Here is a 13897-nt window from a genome sequence, read left to right on the forward strand (position 1 = left end):
CGGTGGCTTCCTTGCTGCATGGTGTGGGAGTCGGGCTCTCGGCGTTTCAAAATGGCTGCCGAGAGTTGAAGTCTCGCGAGGCAGCTTGAACTCTCGGCGGCCATTTTGAAACGCCGAGAGCCGGACTCCCACACCATGCAGCAAGGAAGCCACCGGTACGGGAGGAAAGAGGGGGCTCTTTTTTTCCTGGGCCGCTGTAACAGGTACCTCTAGACCACCAGGGAGACACGCATAAGAGGAGGGGAGGTGACAGGAAGGGAGGGAGGTTGGTGAGGTTAAGCGTGTGCAACCGTGGGCGGGGCTATGTGGCGAAAAGGGCGGGGTTGATGTGCACATCAGCGGCGGCTGGGATTTCTTGGAAGGGGAGGAGTAGGGAAACACGCTGCTCCCCGTGCGTTAATTTGTTTTCATGTTCCACCCTCGACGTCATCACGTGTGACGCGAGGGCGGGGCATGAAGATGGTGTGGTGGCTTCACCACCATGAAACCACGAACCGGTGTGTGAGTGACTTCAGTGACGTCAGTGTCCTCAGAACGTTGAGGCTGCGTTTTATTATAGTAGATTACATTTGTACCCCGCTCTTTCCCACATACAGCAGGTCCAGTGCGGCTTACATAGTAAAAGAAAGCATCTTACATGGTAAAGAATACTGTAGGAACAGTATTATAAATTGTGATGATCATAACTACTTACATTATGAAAGGCATTACAAAGGACATGTGAAAAGAACGTAATGAACTTTGTATGAGTTGAGACCCCTAATGCAGGCAATTTTTTCTGAAACACAGCTGTGTCGGGTTATCTACATTGTGCTGGACTGTAATAAAGGGCTTTTGGTTCCATAGAGTGGCTCCATTTTCTCACTGTGTTTGATCTGCTCAGTCCTTCTCTGTTGTTGTCCTGCCATTTTAATACTATCAGCAAAATACCATAGTTTCCTCCATCCCGTAAGGCATGCAACATGAATCTGTCTAGCAGGTGTCACATTTTTTCAGTAGTAGCTAGGATTCTCTGACCTGTCCAGTCACTAACAAGGCTGTGAAAAAAATTAAATGTTAAAACAGAAGAAATGACTGTACAGATAGGCGCACTCAAGTTATTAAAGAGAATTCATGAAACAGGTATATGTTTTCAGCACAGAGATAATATCACTGATACCATAAATCCGGAAGTAAATTCGGCTCCTCCGGTTCCCTGCTCCCTCTGCTGTTACTTCCTGTTCCTGCTCAGAGTTAGATAATCTAATGACAGTATACAGTGTTTTTAATTGAAAAAAAATGTTGAACATTTACTTAATTATAAGGAGCAGTACTGGATTTTTCAGTTAAAAATGCTACATCCCCGAGGTTTAAATGCAGAGCTGGAATGGTGGACTTTATGATTGGGTCCTTCAGAATGCATCTTTATCCTCTCATCTTCGTGTTTGCTGATCAGCTGTTTATTTATTTGGTGACATAAGATGCCGTTCGCCATCTTTCATGATGTTGAGTGAGACATCAAATGGAACGCCTGTGAGTTGTCACCGTGGATATTAGTCAAAGAATTTTTTTTTTAAAGAACCTTTTGTTGGTTTTTTTTTTTTTTTTAGATATTTTGAGTGTGTTTATTTTTGTGCAGTAAACCTCTACCCTGAAGAAGTCGAAACTTGGCCATGTTGGCAGAGGTTCCAGTTTTTTTCAAGCTAAGTGGCTTTTGAGTTTTTGATAAGAGACTGCAATATATGTATATAAAACACTAAAAATTGGGATCAATGAGAATTATACCACATAAGAAGTTGTTAAAATGCAGTATCTGTGCTGTGACATCTGAAGATCCCTGTATAATCGTTAAGAATGTTTGTGACCAACGGTGACACGTATTACTTATGGTGAGGTTACTGGGAGTTATTTTCTTAATTTGAGTTTTGCCTTCCCTGCATGAATAAAATTGGTCCTATTTATTGGATTTATCCCGTGCCTAACTATAGGCAGTTAAGCACATAACTGCAAGAATTCTATAAGATATATGCGTAGATGCCAGGCACGCCTCCTTGCAGGTGCATGCTATGGAAACTGCACGCACATTTTATAGAATACAGAAGAAGACTAAGGGTAGTTATGTGGGTAACTGCTAATTAGTGCCAATGAGCATCTAATAATGGAATTAAGGTATGCACATAACTGACCTTATTCTATAACCTAGACACACAACTTTGCGCGCTGAGCATCAAGTCGAGCGAGCAAATTTGTAGAATGAGGGGGGTAGGTGTTTAAGTATCACAGTGAGTAAGGAAAATGGGCCCGGCAGTCTGCCAAAATAAATAAAACAAACTAACAAACCAGAAAAAAAAGGACATTACAAATATCATCAACGAATGTAGTAAAGTTCTGATATGCTGTGTGGTCAATGCTCAAATCGATATATGCACATCAATGCATGCCTGTAAAAATGCAGGCCCACTGACTGGTTAAATTGTAACTAGATAGTGATTGTTGGCTGGTTAAAGCTTATTTACTTAGCTGTGGGTGTGCTCAGAGGTGTTTTAGGGGCGGGACTTAAAGAATCTAAAAGCCCTGATAATTGGCCCTATGCGCTTACCGTTATTTACTTAATCAGGACTGTATAAAACAGCTATTCTAAACTCAACTGGATAACTTAATGCAATTGCATTTCAGATCAAAAATCCACTGTTTGACTTAAGCAGATAAGAGGGGTTAGTTATTTAGGTATATTATGGCCAATAAGGCACATTAATTTAAGTTACCACAAGCTACATCATAAAGAGGTGCAAAGAATGCAAAACACCTCATTATATATAAACCGATGTTATTTTTTCTGCCGTCATCAGGGCCCTAACCCATGAACCTATGCTTCCAGGCTGCTGTGGGTAAAAAGCAATGACTATCCAGTCCCCCCCCCCCCCCCCACCCCCCAAATATTCACAAACCCAAACACTCCCAAGAGCCAAGCTCTGCCCCCACCGACAAGGACCCATACCTCCCACTCTCTCCCCAAAGATTTCTTACGCTCCTTCTCCCAGTAGGACACCAGGGCTTACTGGAAGGCATCTCTGGTGGCCTACTGGAGGCCAGGAAGAAACAATCTCCAGTCACTTCTGCCCAAGCTGGGTTCAAAACAGTGGCCATGATTCCAAGTGGTAGTCTCGCAGTACTACTGGCTGCCATTTTGAACTCGGTGCCAGCAAGCACAGAAGCAACTGAGGATTTTTCCTTCCTGGCCTCCACCAGACAACCAAGGATGCCTTTTGAGTAGGCCCGGGGGGGGGGGGGGGGGGGGGGGGAGAGGGTGGTGGTGGTGGCTGGGGAATACATCCTTGTGAAGTGAGGGGTCAGGTTAGGGACCTTTTCAGGGAAGGTGGCAGGCTTGTTGGGGGGGGGGGGGGGGGAAGAGGGGAGGCCAATGCTTTTTACCTACAGCAGCCCCTAAAAAATGGAGACTGGGGGCATTGAGCCACAGGTTAGTGGCCTGATGCTCCTGGGCTGTAGAGTAACTCCCATGGTAAATAAAGATATTGTAAAAGCCCAGCTTTTATCACACCTTAATAACTACCCTCTGAGTAAGCTTAAAATCTGCTTAAAGATAACTGGATAAGTCATCTGATTATCCTTAATCAGCTTGAGTCCCGTCGAATATCAGCCCCTGCATTTTCTTTTGTCAAAGACATTTTTTGGTTTCTACCTGCTCATCTATCTTTCTCTGCAACTGGACCACTTTGTTCTCCATTCCAATGTTCAGCTTCTTCAGGTGCTGGGCAGACCGAGCTTCAATCTTCAGCTGCTTTAGTTCTCTCCTGGCTTTCATGCGCCTGAAGTAACACTGGACAACTATAGCAGAACTGCGGAAGAGGATGAAATGGCGCCGAGCCATCCATCTCCGCATGTGCTTCTGAATGATGACAGCCTTGTGTTGCAGTAGGAGCTAAAAGAGAAAGAAGGAATTTGTAAGGGGAAGAGGGGATGTGTAGGGGGGATCGAGGGGGTGGGGAGCGGAGAGAACAACAAACTACTTCTTCTTCAGGTTTAATGAAAATATCTTAGTTGAGGGCTGTACACAGTGGTGTGCTGGAGCGGGCTCTCACGGGCTCGAGAGAGCCGTTTGTTAAGTTTTTAAGAATTTTGGGAGCCGGTTGTTAAAGTAGGGCCCTCCATGGCTACTTTAACAAGTGGCTCCCAAAATGTGGGCTTGGGCCCCCTGCTGAATTATCTTTTACTTTGCTGGCAGTGATGCTGGCCCCACCAGCCAAGTAAATAGACTACTGCTGCTCCCTGCTCCTTGTTTCTGACTCTGAGCATCAGGCTGGGACTTTTCATGCAAGCGCAAGAAGGTTCCATCATGCTGCTCAGAGCCAGAAACAAGCAGCAGAGAATGGTGGCAGTCCATTTATTGGCTGGTGGAGCTCGGCAAAGGTATGCCTAGCGTGCCTGCACAAGGGAGGGGAGAGAGAGGCATGTATTCCCCCCTCCCCCCCCCACCAAATTTCAGGGCTGGTTATGCCCGGAGAGAGAGCCCGTTGTTAAAATTTTACCAGCACACCCCTGGCTGTACAGAAGGGTTTTTTCAACCCAGTCCTCAGGACACACCCAGGCATGACATCAGCAATCAATATAAATGAGGTAGTGCATGCAAATCTTATCTCCGCTGTATGCATATTTATCTCCTGCATAATCACATGGGTATCCTGAAAACATGACTGGCAGTCCCAGGGATTGGGCTGAGAACCACAGCTGTAAAGTGATGAATCAGCTACACAGGAAGATCAGAAAAAATGACAGTAAATGTTAATTAAAAAAAAAAAAAACAACCCACACAAATAAACTTGTTGAGTGGGAAAGTCAGATTACGTTAAATGCCAAGTAACTGTTGCTTAATTTAATACAGTATTTCTTTATTATGGTAATATAGAGAAAAGGTCAATCAGACTAATGAAGATATATTGGTATAGCAGATATTTTTATTTGAACAGGTTCTGTATTTCTCCTCAGGCTACATTAAAATAACTCCCAAATGCTGTCGCATCAATCACAGTGTCTTTGGAAGATAAGGTAATCTCCATTCCTTGTATGATCTAATAAAACAGAGTCCCACAGGACGAAGCTCTATACATTCTTCTTTAACAGGTTAAGCCAAAGGGTGGACCAGCTATGGTCTGTGATGCATTATTTCTGGCCCTCTCCTCATCAGAAATTCAGGCCTGCTGGCCTAGTGCTAGAATTGTTAATATGCGTTATTCCACATTAACGCCTATTACTGAAGTTTAACATGGTGTAAAATCACATTAACGTGTCTTAATCAGTGGAGAGGAGCAGAGGAGTAGCAGGCTGAGAACCAAGGGACTCCGGCTCAAATCCCACAGCAGCTCCTTGTGATCTTGGGCAAGTCACATAGGGCCAGATTTAGTAAATGATGCTGTTAAGATCCATGCTAAGCAGTAATTCTATAAAGGTGGCTTAGCGCTAAATAGCACTTTGGCCGTGAGGACTTATGCCTGTTGAAGCCTGGTGTAAATCCTCACGCCCAACTAATGGCAGTTGGGCACATAAATCCAAGTATTTTGTAAAATTTCTGGGAACGTCCCTAATCCTCATGCCTCTCCCATAGACCAGTGGCATAGCTACGTGGGGCCTGAGGCCCCAGTAGATTTGGCCCTGGCCCCCCTGCCAACGATCCCCTTGAACCCCCCTCCCGCCACCAACTCTCCCCCGCCGTCGCCGCCCGCCCCCGCATCAGATACCTTTTTTGCCAGCTGAAGAGAGGCTTCTTCAGCGCCCGAGTAGCGCCTTCGTTCAACGAAGTTCCTACGATCAGCTGTTTCGACGCCTTACGTCCTGCACCGTGCATGTAGCCCCATGCAGGACGTAAGGCGTCGAAACAGCTGATCGCAGGAACTTCGTTGAACAAAGGCGCTACTCGGGCGCTGAAGAAGACTCTTTTCGGCTGGCAAAAAAGGTATCTGATGCGGCGGCGGGGCGGGCGGTGATGGCGGGGGAGAGTTGGTGGCGGGAGGGGGGTTCAAAGGGATCGTCAGCAGGCCGGCGGGGGGGGGGGGGGGGGCCAATGTGGCGGCGGCTCGTGGGGGAGGGGGCGGCAGCGGGGCGGCTAAACAGTGTCCCCCACCTCGGGCTCTGGCCCCCCTTCCTGGCGAGGTCTGGCTATGCCCCTGCCATAGGCACACCTATTTTTGAGTTGCATGCTATGAAATTTAGACACGCATACTATAAAACAGGGCGTAGGGCAGATGTGCATGTGCAACTCCTAATTACTGCCAATCAAGTCCAATAATTGACTAATTAGTTTACACGTGCATCTGGGATCAGCATGCACATTTAGTTGACATATAGAATCCAGGGGTTAACTCTTCATTGCCTCATGTACAAACTTCGATTGTGAGCTTTCCAGAGACAGAAAAATACCTACTGTAACTGAATGTACACGGTTTCAATAGCTTTCTTGTTTGCAGGCAGTATACGAGAAATCAAAGTAATGTGGGAGAAATTGTGTTAAGGTAGAATAATTCACCTTAATGCATGCCAGTAAATCTAGTCCTAAGTCTCAGACATTAGACCTCCAACCAGTCCCAGCCCAATCAGGGCTCTGAAAAAGTTTGCCCATCCTTGTTTTAAGCATTGAAGTACTGAAAAATGAAGAGGGAAAGGCCTTATCCTATTGTTTCACTGAAATACCAAAGAAGATTTGTAAAGGATAGTGCGAAATACCTCATGATAACTTCTCCTGGTAAACATGCCTCTTGTGAAGGCCTGGATTGTGAGAGCTGCTTTGCGGATCTTCAGGTAGATCTGACGGACCCGCACCATGCGGTATTGCTTCTGGAAGATTATGGCAGCTCTCGTCTTCCGCAGATAGTCTGCCAGTCTGAGAAAGGTTACCGAAACAGCAGCCATGTCACCATCATTAAAATGAAACAGAAAAAGTGAGAGGAAATTAAATTAATTGGCCAGTTGCTTATAAAACCAATCAAGAAAACTAAGAAATTACTGAAAGAATACCAATTAGAGGAAAGATGCTTCCAGTTCCCATTAACATTTTTTTACTGGAGTCACTTGATTATCTGGTTTTCCCTGAGCTTTCTAGTGTTCCTGATATGGTCTTTTAGCTGAGGCCTTTTTGATGAATGCCATGCTTCCATGTTACCCAATATGGCCCTATTTTCACAAAGGTGCTTATCTTTGAAGCCCCTTTCGTGATTTAGAAATTTGAATCCTGGCACATATCTGGGTGTGGTTTGGGCAGGAGGAGGGCAATGCGAAAATAGTCATGCATTCACCATTTCAGAAAGTGAGAATATGTCTGTGAACCCCAAACAGTAGTACAGTGAGACTACCACTAGGGGTCCGTGTTGCCACTTTGACGCCTGGAACCAGATGGGATGAGAGCAAAGGGGCCAGTTCCCACCCCGTTCCACTACATTACCATGAATGAATTCTGTTGAGTTCCAGGGTTGTGGGGAGGTAGGGTTTTGGTACATGTGAGGGACTTTGCATTAGAGGGAAGGACTTGGAGGGGGATCTGGGAGCAGCTCAAAGTTGTGGGGTGGGTGGGGGGGGGGGGGGGGGGGGGGGAGGATTGTGTTTCACTGCTCCAGATGTGTAATGTTAATCACCTGAATATCAGTGGTCTCAATTCCCCACATAGGTGCTACAGTACCAAACAACATGTCTATATGGCAGGGTGCTCACCATCGATATTATCAATATTTGCCTTTCTAAAATGAGGCCTTCTCCTAGATGTAGCTGACACAGGGATGTTCATGCCAACACGCATCTTAGAAAGGGATTTATGTTGGCAGATCCTTCTTTTCTAAAATACCTGCAAAATTGTAGACGTCCCAACTTGGATGTCTCAATTCTGGTTTGTGCATCCTTTCTAAAATGCCACTCAACATCTACCAAAATTATTTCAAATCATATTCAACTATACAATACATTCTATCTGTATGGGAAATTTCTACAGGTCTTTTTGTTTTAGAAGACATTTCATTAGACAATTAAATACGATTTGTTGAGACCCGTTTAACCACCACACATTCTTTCTAAGGCACTGTTTTTGAGTTCTCTAATAATGTTCATGGCCTATTGCATCAGTCAAAAATCAAAGCCCACTAAATCCTAGAATCAAATATGAAAATCTACACAGATTTGGACAACACATCCATATGTCAACATATAAAAGAAATATGGGAGGTCACAAAACATTTATCTCTGAATCAAACCAATGTCTTAATCAAAGACCCTTCAACCCATGTTTGAATGAAAAGGCTTAATCTGTCATCCAGGGAAAGCATGCATGCACAGTATATGGATCAATGTTATATTGATCTATACAGTTTGTTGATATCTTTAGTATCATATTCTCACACTACTCATTATTTTGCATCTAAGTTTCAGCTAAGATAGCCATCATGGAGAGGAGTAGCCACCTAGTGTCTACTGCAGAAGACTGAGAACCTGGGGAACTGGGTTCAATTCTCACTGCAACTCCTTTTGACTCTGGGCAAGTCAATTAACCTTCCATTGCACCAGGTACAAAAAACTTAGACTGGGAGCCCATTAGGGACAAAGAAAGTACCTGCGTATAATAATTGTAAACTGCTTTGACTGTACCATAGAAAGGCGGTATATCAAATCCCATTATCCTTACCCTTCAACTAAAAAATCCAGGTAAATATTTGACAGACTCTACGTTCTTTCAGCCTGAGTGGTGACCAATACTAATTTATAATTAACTGAATAATTGGCCATGTAGAAACCTTGCAAAGGTTAGAAAGGAGGCTGCAGACCTTTTGATCATAAAAACTTGCCCTTGCTTTGCTTGCCCTTGTTCCAGTCCATTTCTCCAGCCTGCCTGTCCTTGTTCCAGTTCATCTCTCCAGCCTGCCTACCCTTGCTCATACTCCCTTTCCTTGGAATGACTTCCTGGCTTCTTTTACCTCAGCTTGTCTGCTCAAATCCTTTGGACTGCTGCCTGTCCTGACTCCTACTTGCCTAAATGTGCCTTGAATGCTGCCCGCCCTGACTCCTGGGATTGTTTGGACTTTGAGTCTCTTTAGTGCCATTGTTGGTATCCAAACCAGATTGCCTGCTCTGTTACAATACTCCCTACTCTCTGGCTGTACCTCTAGACTCAGCCAGCCCTGGTCCTAGCCTGGGCATGATTGCCTGCCACCAATCAGGGCCTACCTAGTCTCCAGGATAATTAGGCAGTGTCAACTCAGCTGTGGCCCAAGGGCTCACCCTCCCTGGCCCGTGATAACTTCTTAAAGATGTTGGAGGAGTCCGTTTCCAAAATTTCACCCATTATCAGAACTCCTTTATTCGTAATCAAGGCTCCAGTTGGTTCCTTTCTTCATATACCTCCATATCATCTAAGTCTCCAATACTAATACCAACTTGGTTGGTATTAATATAAGCTGCCCTATCCTAATTTGTTTGATCCATGAGATGACTCAAATTAAACAATTTAATTCTCGTTCTGTAATACGTGCTGCCACTGATGTATGTAATCACCTTAAATCATGCCTTTTTTAAAAGTCAAACTTTTTATGATTTACCTTTAAGGAATAATTCCAGGACTCTTACTGGTAATGCTCGCATTGATTGGTAAAACTGACGTGCTAATAATGATCTCTGGTTAGTTTCCCCAATTATTGAGTAATGGAAAATGAAACTCCTTCTCTCAATTACAGAGTTAATTTTGTCTACCTTACTCAATTGTTTTTAACTGCCATCATTTACGTCAGGCTTTGAAAAGCTCAGGGTTGAAATTCAAGAACTTATCCTTGGGTCCCTTACTTAAGTCCTTTTTATCTGCTTACCCATTACATAAACATTCCACCTCATTATTCTATACATTTTTCCAAAATCATGCTAAGAATTTTTATCTTTCCAAAAGGCTTGGGAAAGTGACTCCTTGCACTCAGATTGTATGTGATGTGTGCCCTCTGCTATTACAGACTGCCTCAAGACCTACCTCCAACTGTACTGATATACTACTGGAACGGGCTCGTCGCAACCTAGGCCCGGCACACAACAATAAATCTTGTGAAATAATTGCCTGCTTTCACTCTTATCAGCTGAAGGAGCTGGTTCTTTTGGCAGAACGCAAGGCAGGTGAGAGTGCAATATAAGGACGTAAAAATAGATTTTTTTTTCAGGATTTATCAAGCACCACTATACAAAAATGGTGTGACTTAAAAGACATTACATATTTACTTAGGCGGGGGAGAGAATCAAGTATAAGTGGGTTATTCCCACTTGGATTATCATTCATGGTGAGTGGGAAAACCTATCGCATGACAACCATGCTGGAGGCCTGTAACTATATGTGGTAGAGGGGTTTGTGGAAGGAGGGGGAACCACAGCCCCAGTCATCCTCTCGTGGCCTTGTCCGCATAGAGCCCCTGAATGGGCTGATCACCTAAAATGATATTCTGCTGACTTCTCCCCACCTTGAGGAATTGCTTGAATTATGGTCTTCATTGCCAGTTATGTTTCTCTGGTTTGGACCCTTGAAGCTCCTTTAGCTGACTTCCTATTACCAGCTGATCTGATCAACGAGTTCTGTGGACTATAGCACTCATTAGAGCGTCTTCTTACCCTTCATAATATGATGCTTATATTGGTTTTCGTTGATTTGGGTTTTTTTTGAGGACTATTAGCACATTCAGGGCATGATGATTGTATTCAGGGAATTGGAGGGGTGTTGTGGGAAGCAGCGGGTATTAAGGGGATGGGTGGGAGGGTTTTTTTTTTTAACTCATTTGCTAGCTGTGTCCATATACAGAATCTACATAATACATAATGACCATTTACATGCAACTTGGGAGGGTTTAATGGGTGGAGGAGTGCTTTGTTAGGAGGCATGGTGTGAGGTCCTTTTCCCCTCAATGATTACCATTAGCATTGTCACTTGGAATGTTTGTGGCATAAATTCGCCCATTAAGCGTAAGAAGAGTTTTCAAGCTTTGCAACACCGAGGGGTGGGAATCGGAATCACATTCCATCAAGAAACCCACCTGAGTATAGTGTAACATGGTAAACTTTGTAAGGAATGGGTGGGTCATTGTTTTGTATTCTTTATGTCTTGTTTTTATTATGTATGCAATTTTGGAAACCACCTAGGTTTTAAGGTGGTATATAAATTTTAAAACAAATAAATAAATAAATAAATATAAAAATTGTTATCATTCCATCACTCCTATTTCTCATAGAGCTGGAACTATCATCTTGACTAATAAAAATATCCCTTTTACAGAACTTGGGGTGTTTCATGATGACCAGGGTAGATGAGTAGTGATTCACTGCATCCTTTACGGGAAGCCCTACTTGTTAGTTTCACTTTATGCCCCCAACATCCAAAATAGCTCCTTTTCCCCTGAACTTCTTTAGGACTCTTCTGGGTTGTTCTGGCTTCTCTATTGTGTTGGACGATGACTTTAATGCTGTGGTGGACATGAGTTAGGGCAAAAAAAAAACCCTTTAACACTGGGGAGGTCTGCCCAATCGCGCTGGGGGGAGGGAAGATCTGTTGTGCCCAAGTCTGAACCTCCTAGATATTTGGTGCATCCTGCACCCTGGGGAATATGGCTTTACACATGTCTCTAGGGCACATCTTTGTGCCAGCCACATTGATCTTGACTTCTGAGCACATTTTTTCCCACAATGGAGACTGTGGAAATCCTCCCCAGTGGCATCTCCAATCATGCGATGATGCAGCTTATGCTTTCTTTGGCACATAAGGAGCTTGTGCCCTTGTTGGCATATGCCTCTGTTCCTTAAGGATGATGTCAACTTTCAAAAATATGTTGTCACTAAGTGGAAGAAATATGGTACCAATAATAAACAGCATGTGGACACAACTGGTTTATTTTGGGAAGCGAGCAAAGCAGTGCTGGGGGGGGGGGGGGGGGGGAGATTATTTCATATCATCGCAAAAAGCAGCTAAATCGAAGCATTTTACTTTTGCATACTGAGCTGCAGCACGCACAGTAGAAACTAGCTAAACATCTCACTAGAGAGAACAGGCAGCAGTTCTTTTTCAGTTGCAATGCTCCCTTAATGAACGTCTTCATAAACATACACTGTGCAGCCTGCAGTTTCAGCAGCATCAATTCTTGAAATACGGCAATAGGATGGGCACCTGTTTGGTTCATGCAGAAACGGGCCCTCGCTTCATCCCCCTTATTAGGGCACCGAGTGGCAGACCCATAGCAAATTAACTCCTTCATTTGTAAAATGTTACCTAATTGTTATAAAATGCTATACACAAACACAGAGGATTTGGTTGGCCTCACAGAATCTTTCTTTCAAGATTTGCATTTACCCAAGTTAACAGCTGAAGATTTAGAGTTACTTAACACCTCCCTTCATGGGGGGAAAATACTACATGCTATCAAGATCATGGCTTCTTTGAAAAGCCTGGGCCCTGATGGGCTCCTGTTCGAGTTTTGTGAACTCCTGGCCTCACAAGTCACCCAACACTTTTGGCGGTTTATACAGAGGCCATGCAGAAAGGTGTCTTTCCAGAAACCCTGAGGGGGCGGGGCCGTGGTGGCCCTAATTTAAAAACCGGGTAGGGATCCTCAGTCTACATTTTCTTATAGGCCGAGTTCCCTACTAATCATGAATGTCAAGTTCTATGCCAAAGTTTTGGCTCATAGAATGTTGGATACTGTCCCCCATTTAGTGGGTCAGCATTAGGCTGGCTTTGTGAAAGGGCGCAATGCAGTGGCCAATGTGTGCCATCTGTTGTGTGCTATGGAGGCGGCACAAACCTATAGGTAACAAGCGCTGTTGGTGGGTTTCAATATTGAGAAAGCCTTTGACATGATCACCTGGCACTACCTTTGGTTTGGGTTTTCAACGTTTTGGGTTTGCTGGTCCAATCCTCTCAATGATCCATTTGCTTTATCGGGATCCATGGGCCCAGGTCCGGTCCAATGGGGTTACTTTCCCCCAGGTTTGCTATCCAAAAGGGTAGATGACAAGTTTGTCCCCTGTCCCCCACTTTGTTAATTTTAGGCATAGAGCCCCTGGCCCTTAAATTAGCAGGGGACCCAGTGGTCCCAGGCATTAGGGTGGGTCAGCGAGAATTCAAATTGGCCTTGTTTGCTGATAACTTATTAGTAGCTCTTACTGACCCACAACTAGCTCTACCCCGAACCTTACCCATCCTGGAGGAGTATGGTTCCATCTCGGGCTTGTGGATCAATTGGGATAAGTCAGAGGCATTACCCTCTCTCCCAGGATTTGGCTAAGACCAGGCCTTGGCCTTTTTCACTCAGCTGAGCAGGGGATACATTGAAATATCTGGGATTACAACTTCCCAGAGATGTTGCCTGTTTATACTCAAGTAACATTTTTACCCTTATGAGAATTACTAGTTCTTTATGTACAAAGTGGGAAGCGTTGCCTCTATCCCTAGGGGGTAAAATCCAGCTCCTGAAAATGGTCCTTTTACCAAAATGGATTTACCCTTTATTGCATCTTCCACTAATTCTTAAACCAAATGGCTTGTGCACATGGAATTGACTGATTAGAACGTTTATATGGAGAGGGGGGGGAGGAAAACAAACCTGCACCTCTCCCCGTCAAATGCAGTTTTCCCAATGGGAGGGAGGATTGGGGCTTCTGGATTTACGAGCTTATAATATTGCTTGTTATCTCCAATATGCTAGAGATTTATCATACCAATGAGTTTTGTGATGTGGTATTTGAACATGCATTTGGGGTTCCTTATCACTTGGCTTTAAGTTCTTAAGGCCAGAGCAGCTTGTTTGACGAGGCCCATAAAGAACAATATTTTGATTTGGCCTCCATGCCACTGCTCCAAATATTTATCTATTGTGGGCTATGCCGATTTCTCTCCGGGTCTTGGCCTGGG

General features: G+C 44.2%; 1 protein-coding gene across 1 annotated transcript in view; it reads right to left on the reverse strand.

Annotated features, from left to right (window-relative positions):
• The window catches only part of MYO5B (myosin VB), a 696980-nt gene that overhangs the window by 168497 nt on the left and 514586 nt on the right, over window positions 1-13897 (reverse strand). Inside the window, exons 20-21 of the mRNA XM_030192939.1 lie at window positions 6715-6871; window positions 3680-3919 (exon numbers count right to left, since the gene is read on the reverse strand). Of these exons, the coding sequence (XP_030048799.1) occupies window positions 3680-3919; window positions 6715-6871 (397 nt within the window). The remainder of the gene's footprint in view (window positions 1-3679; window positions 3920-6714; window positions 6872-13897) is intronic.

This window comes from Microcaecilia unicolor, chromosome 2 (genome assembly GCF_901765095.1).
Source record: "Microcaecilia unicolor chromosome 2, aMicUni1.1, whole genome shotgun sequence".
Classification (NCBI taxonomy): Eukaryota; Metazoa; Chordata; class Amphibia; order Gymnophiona; family Siphonopidae; genus Microcaecilia; species Microcaecilia unicolor.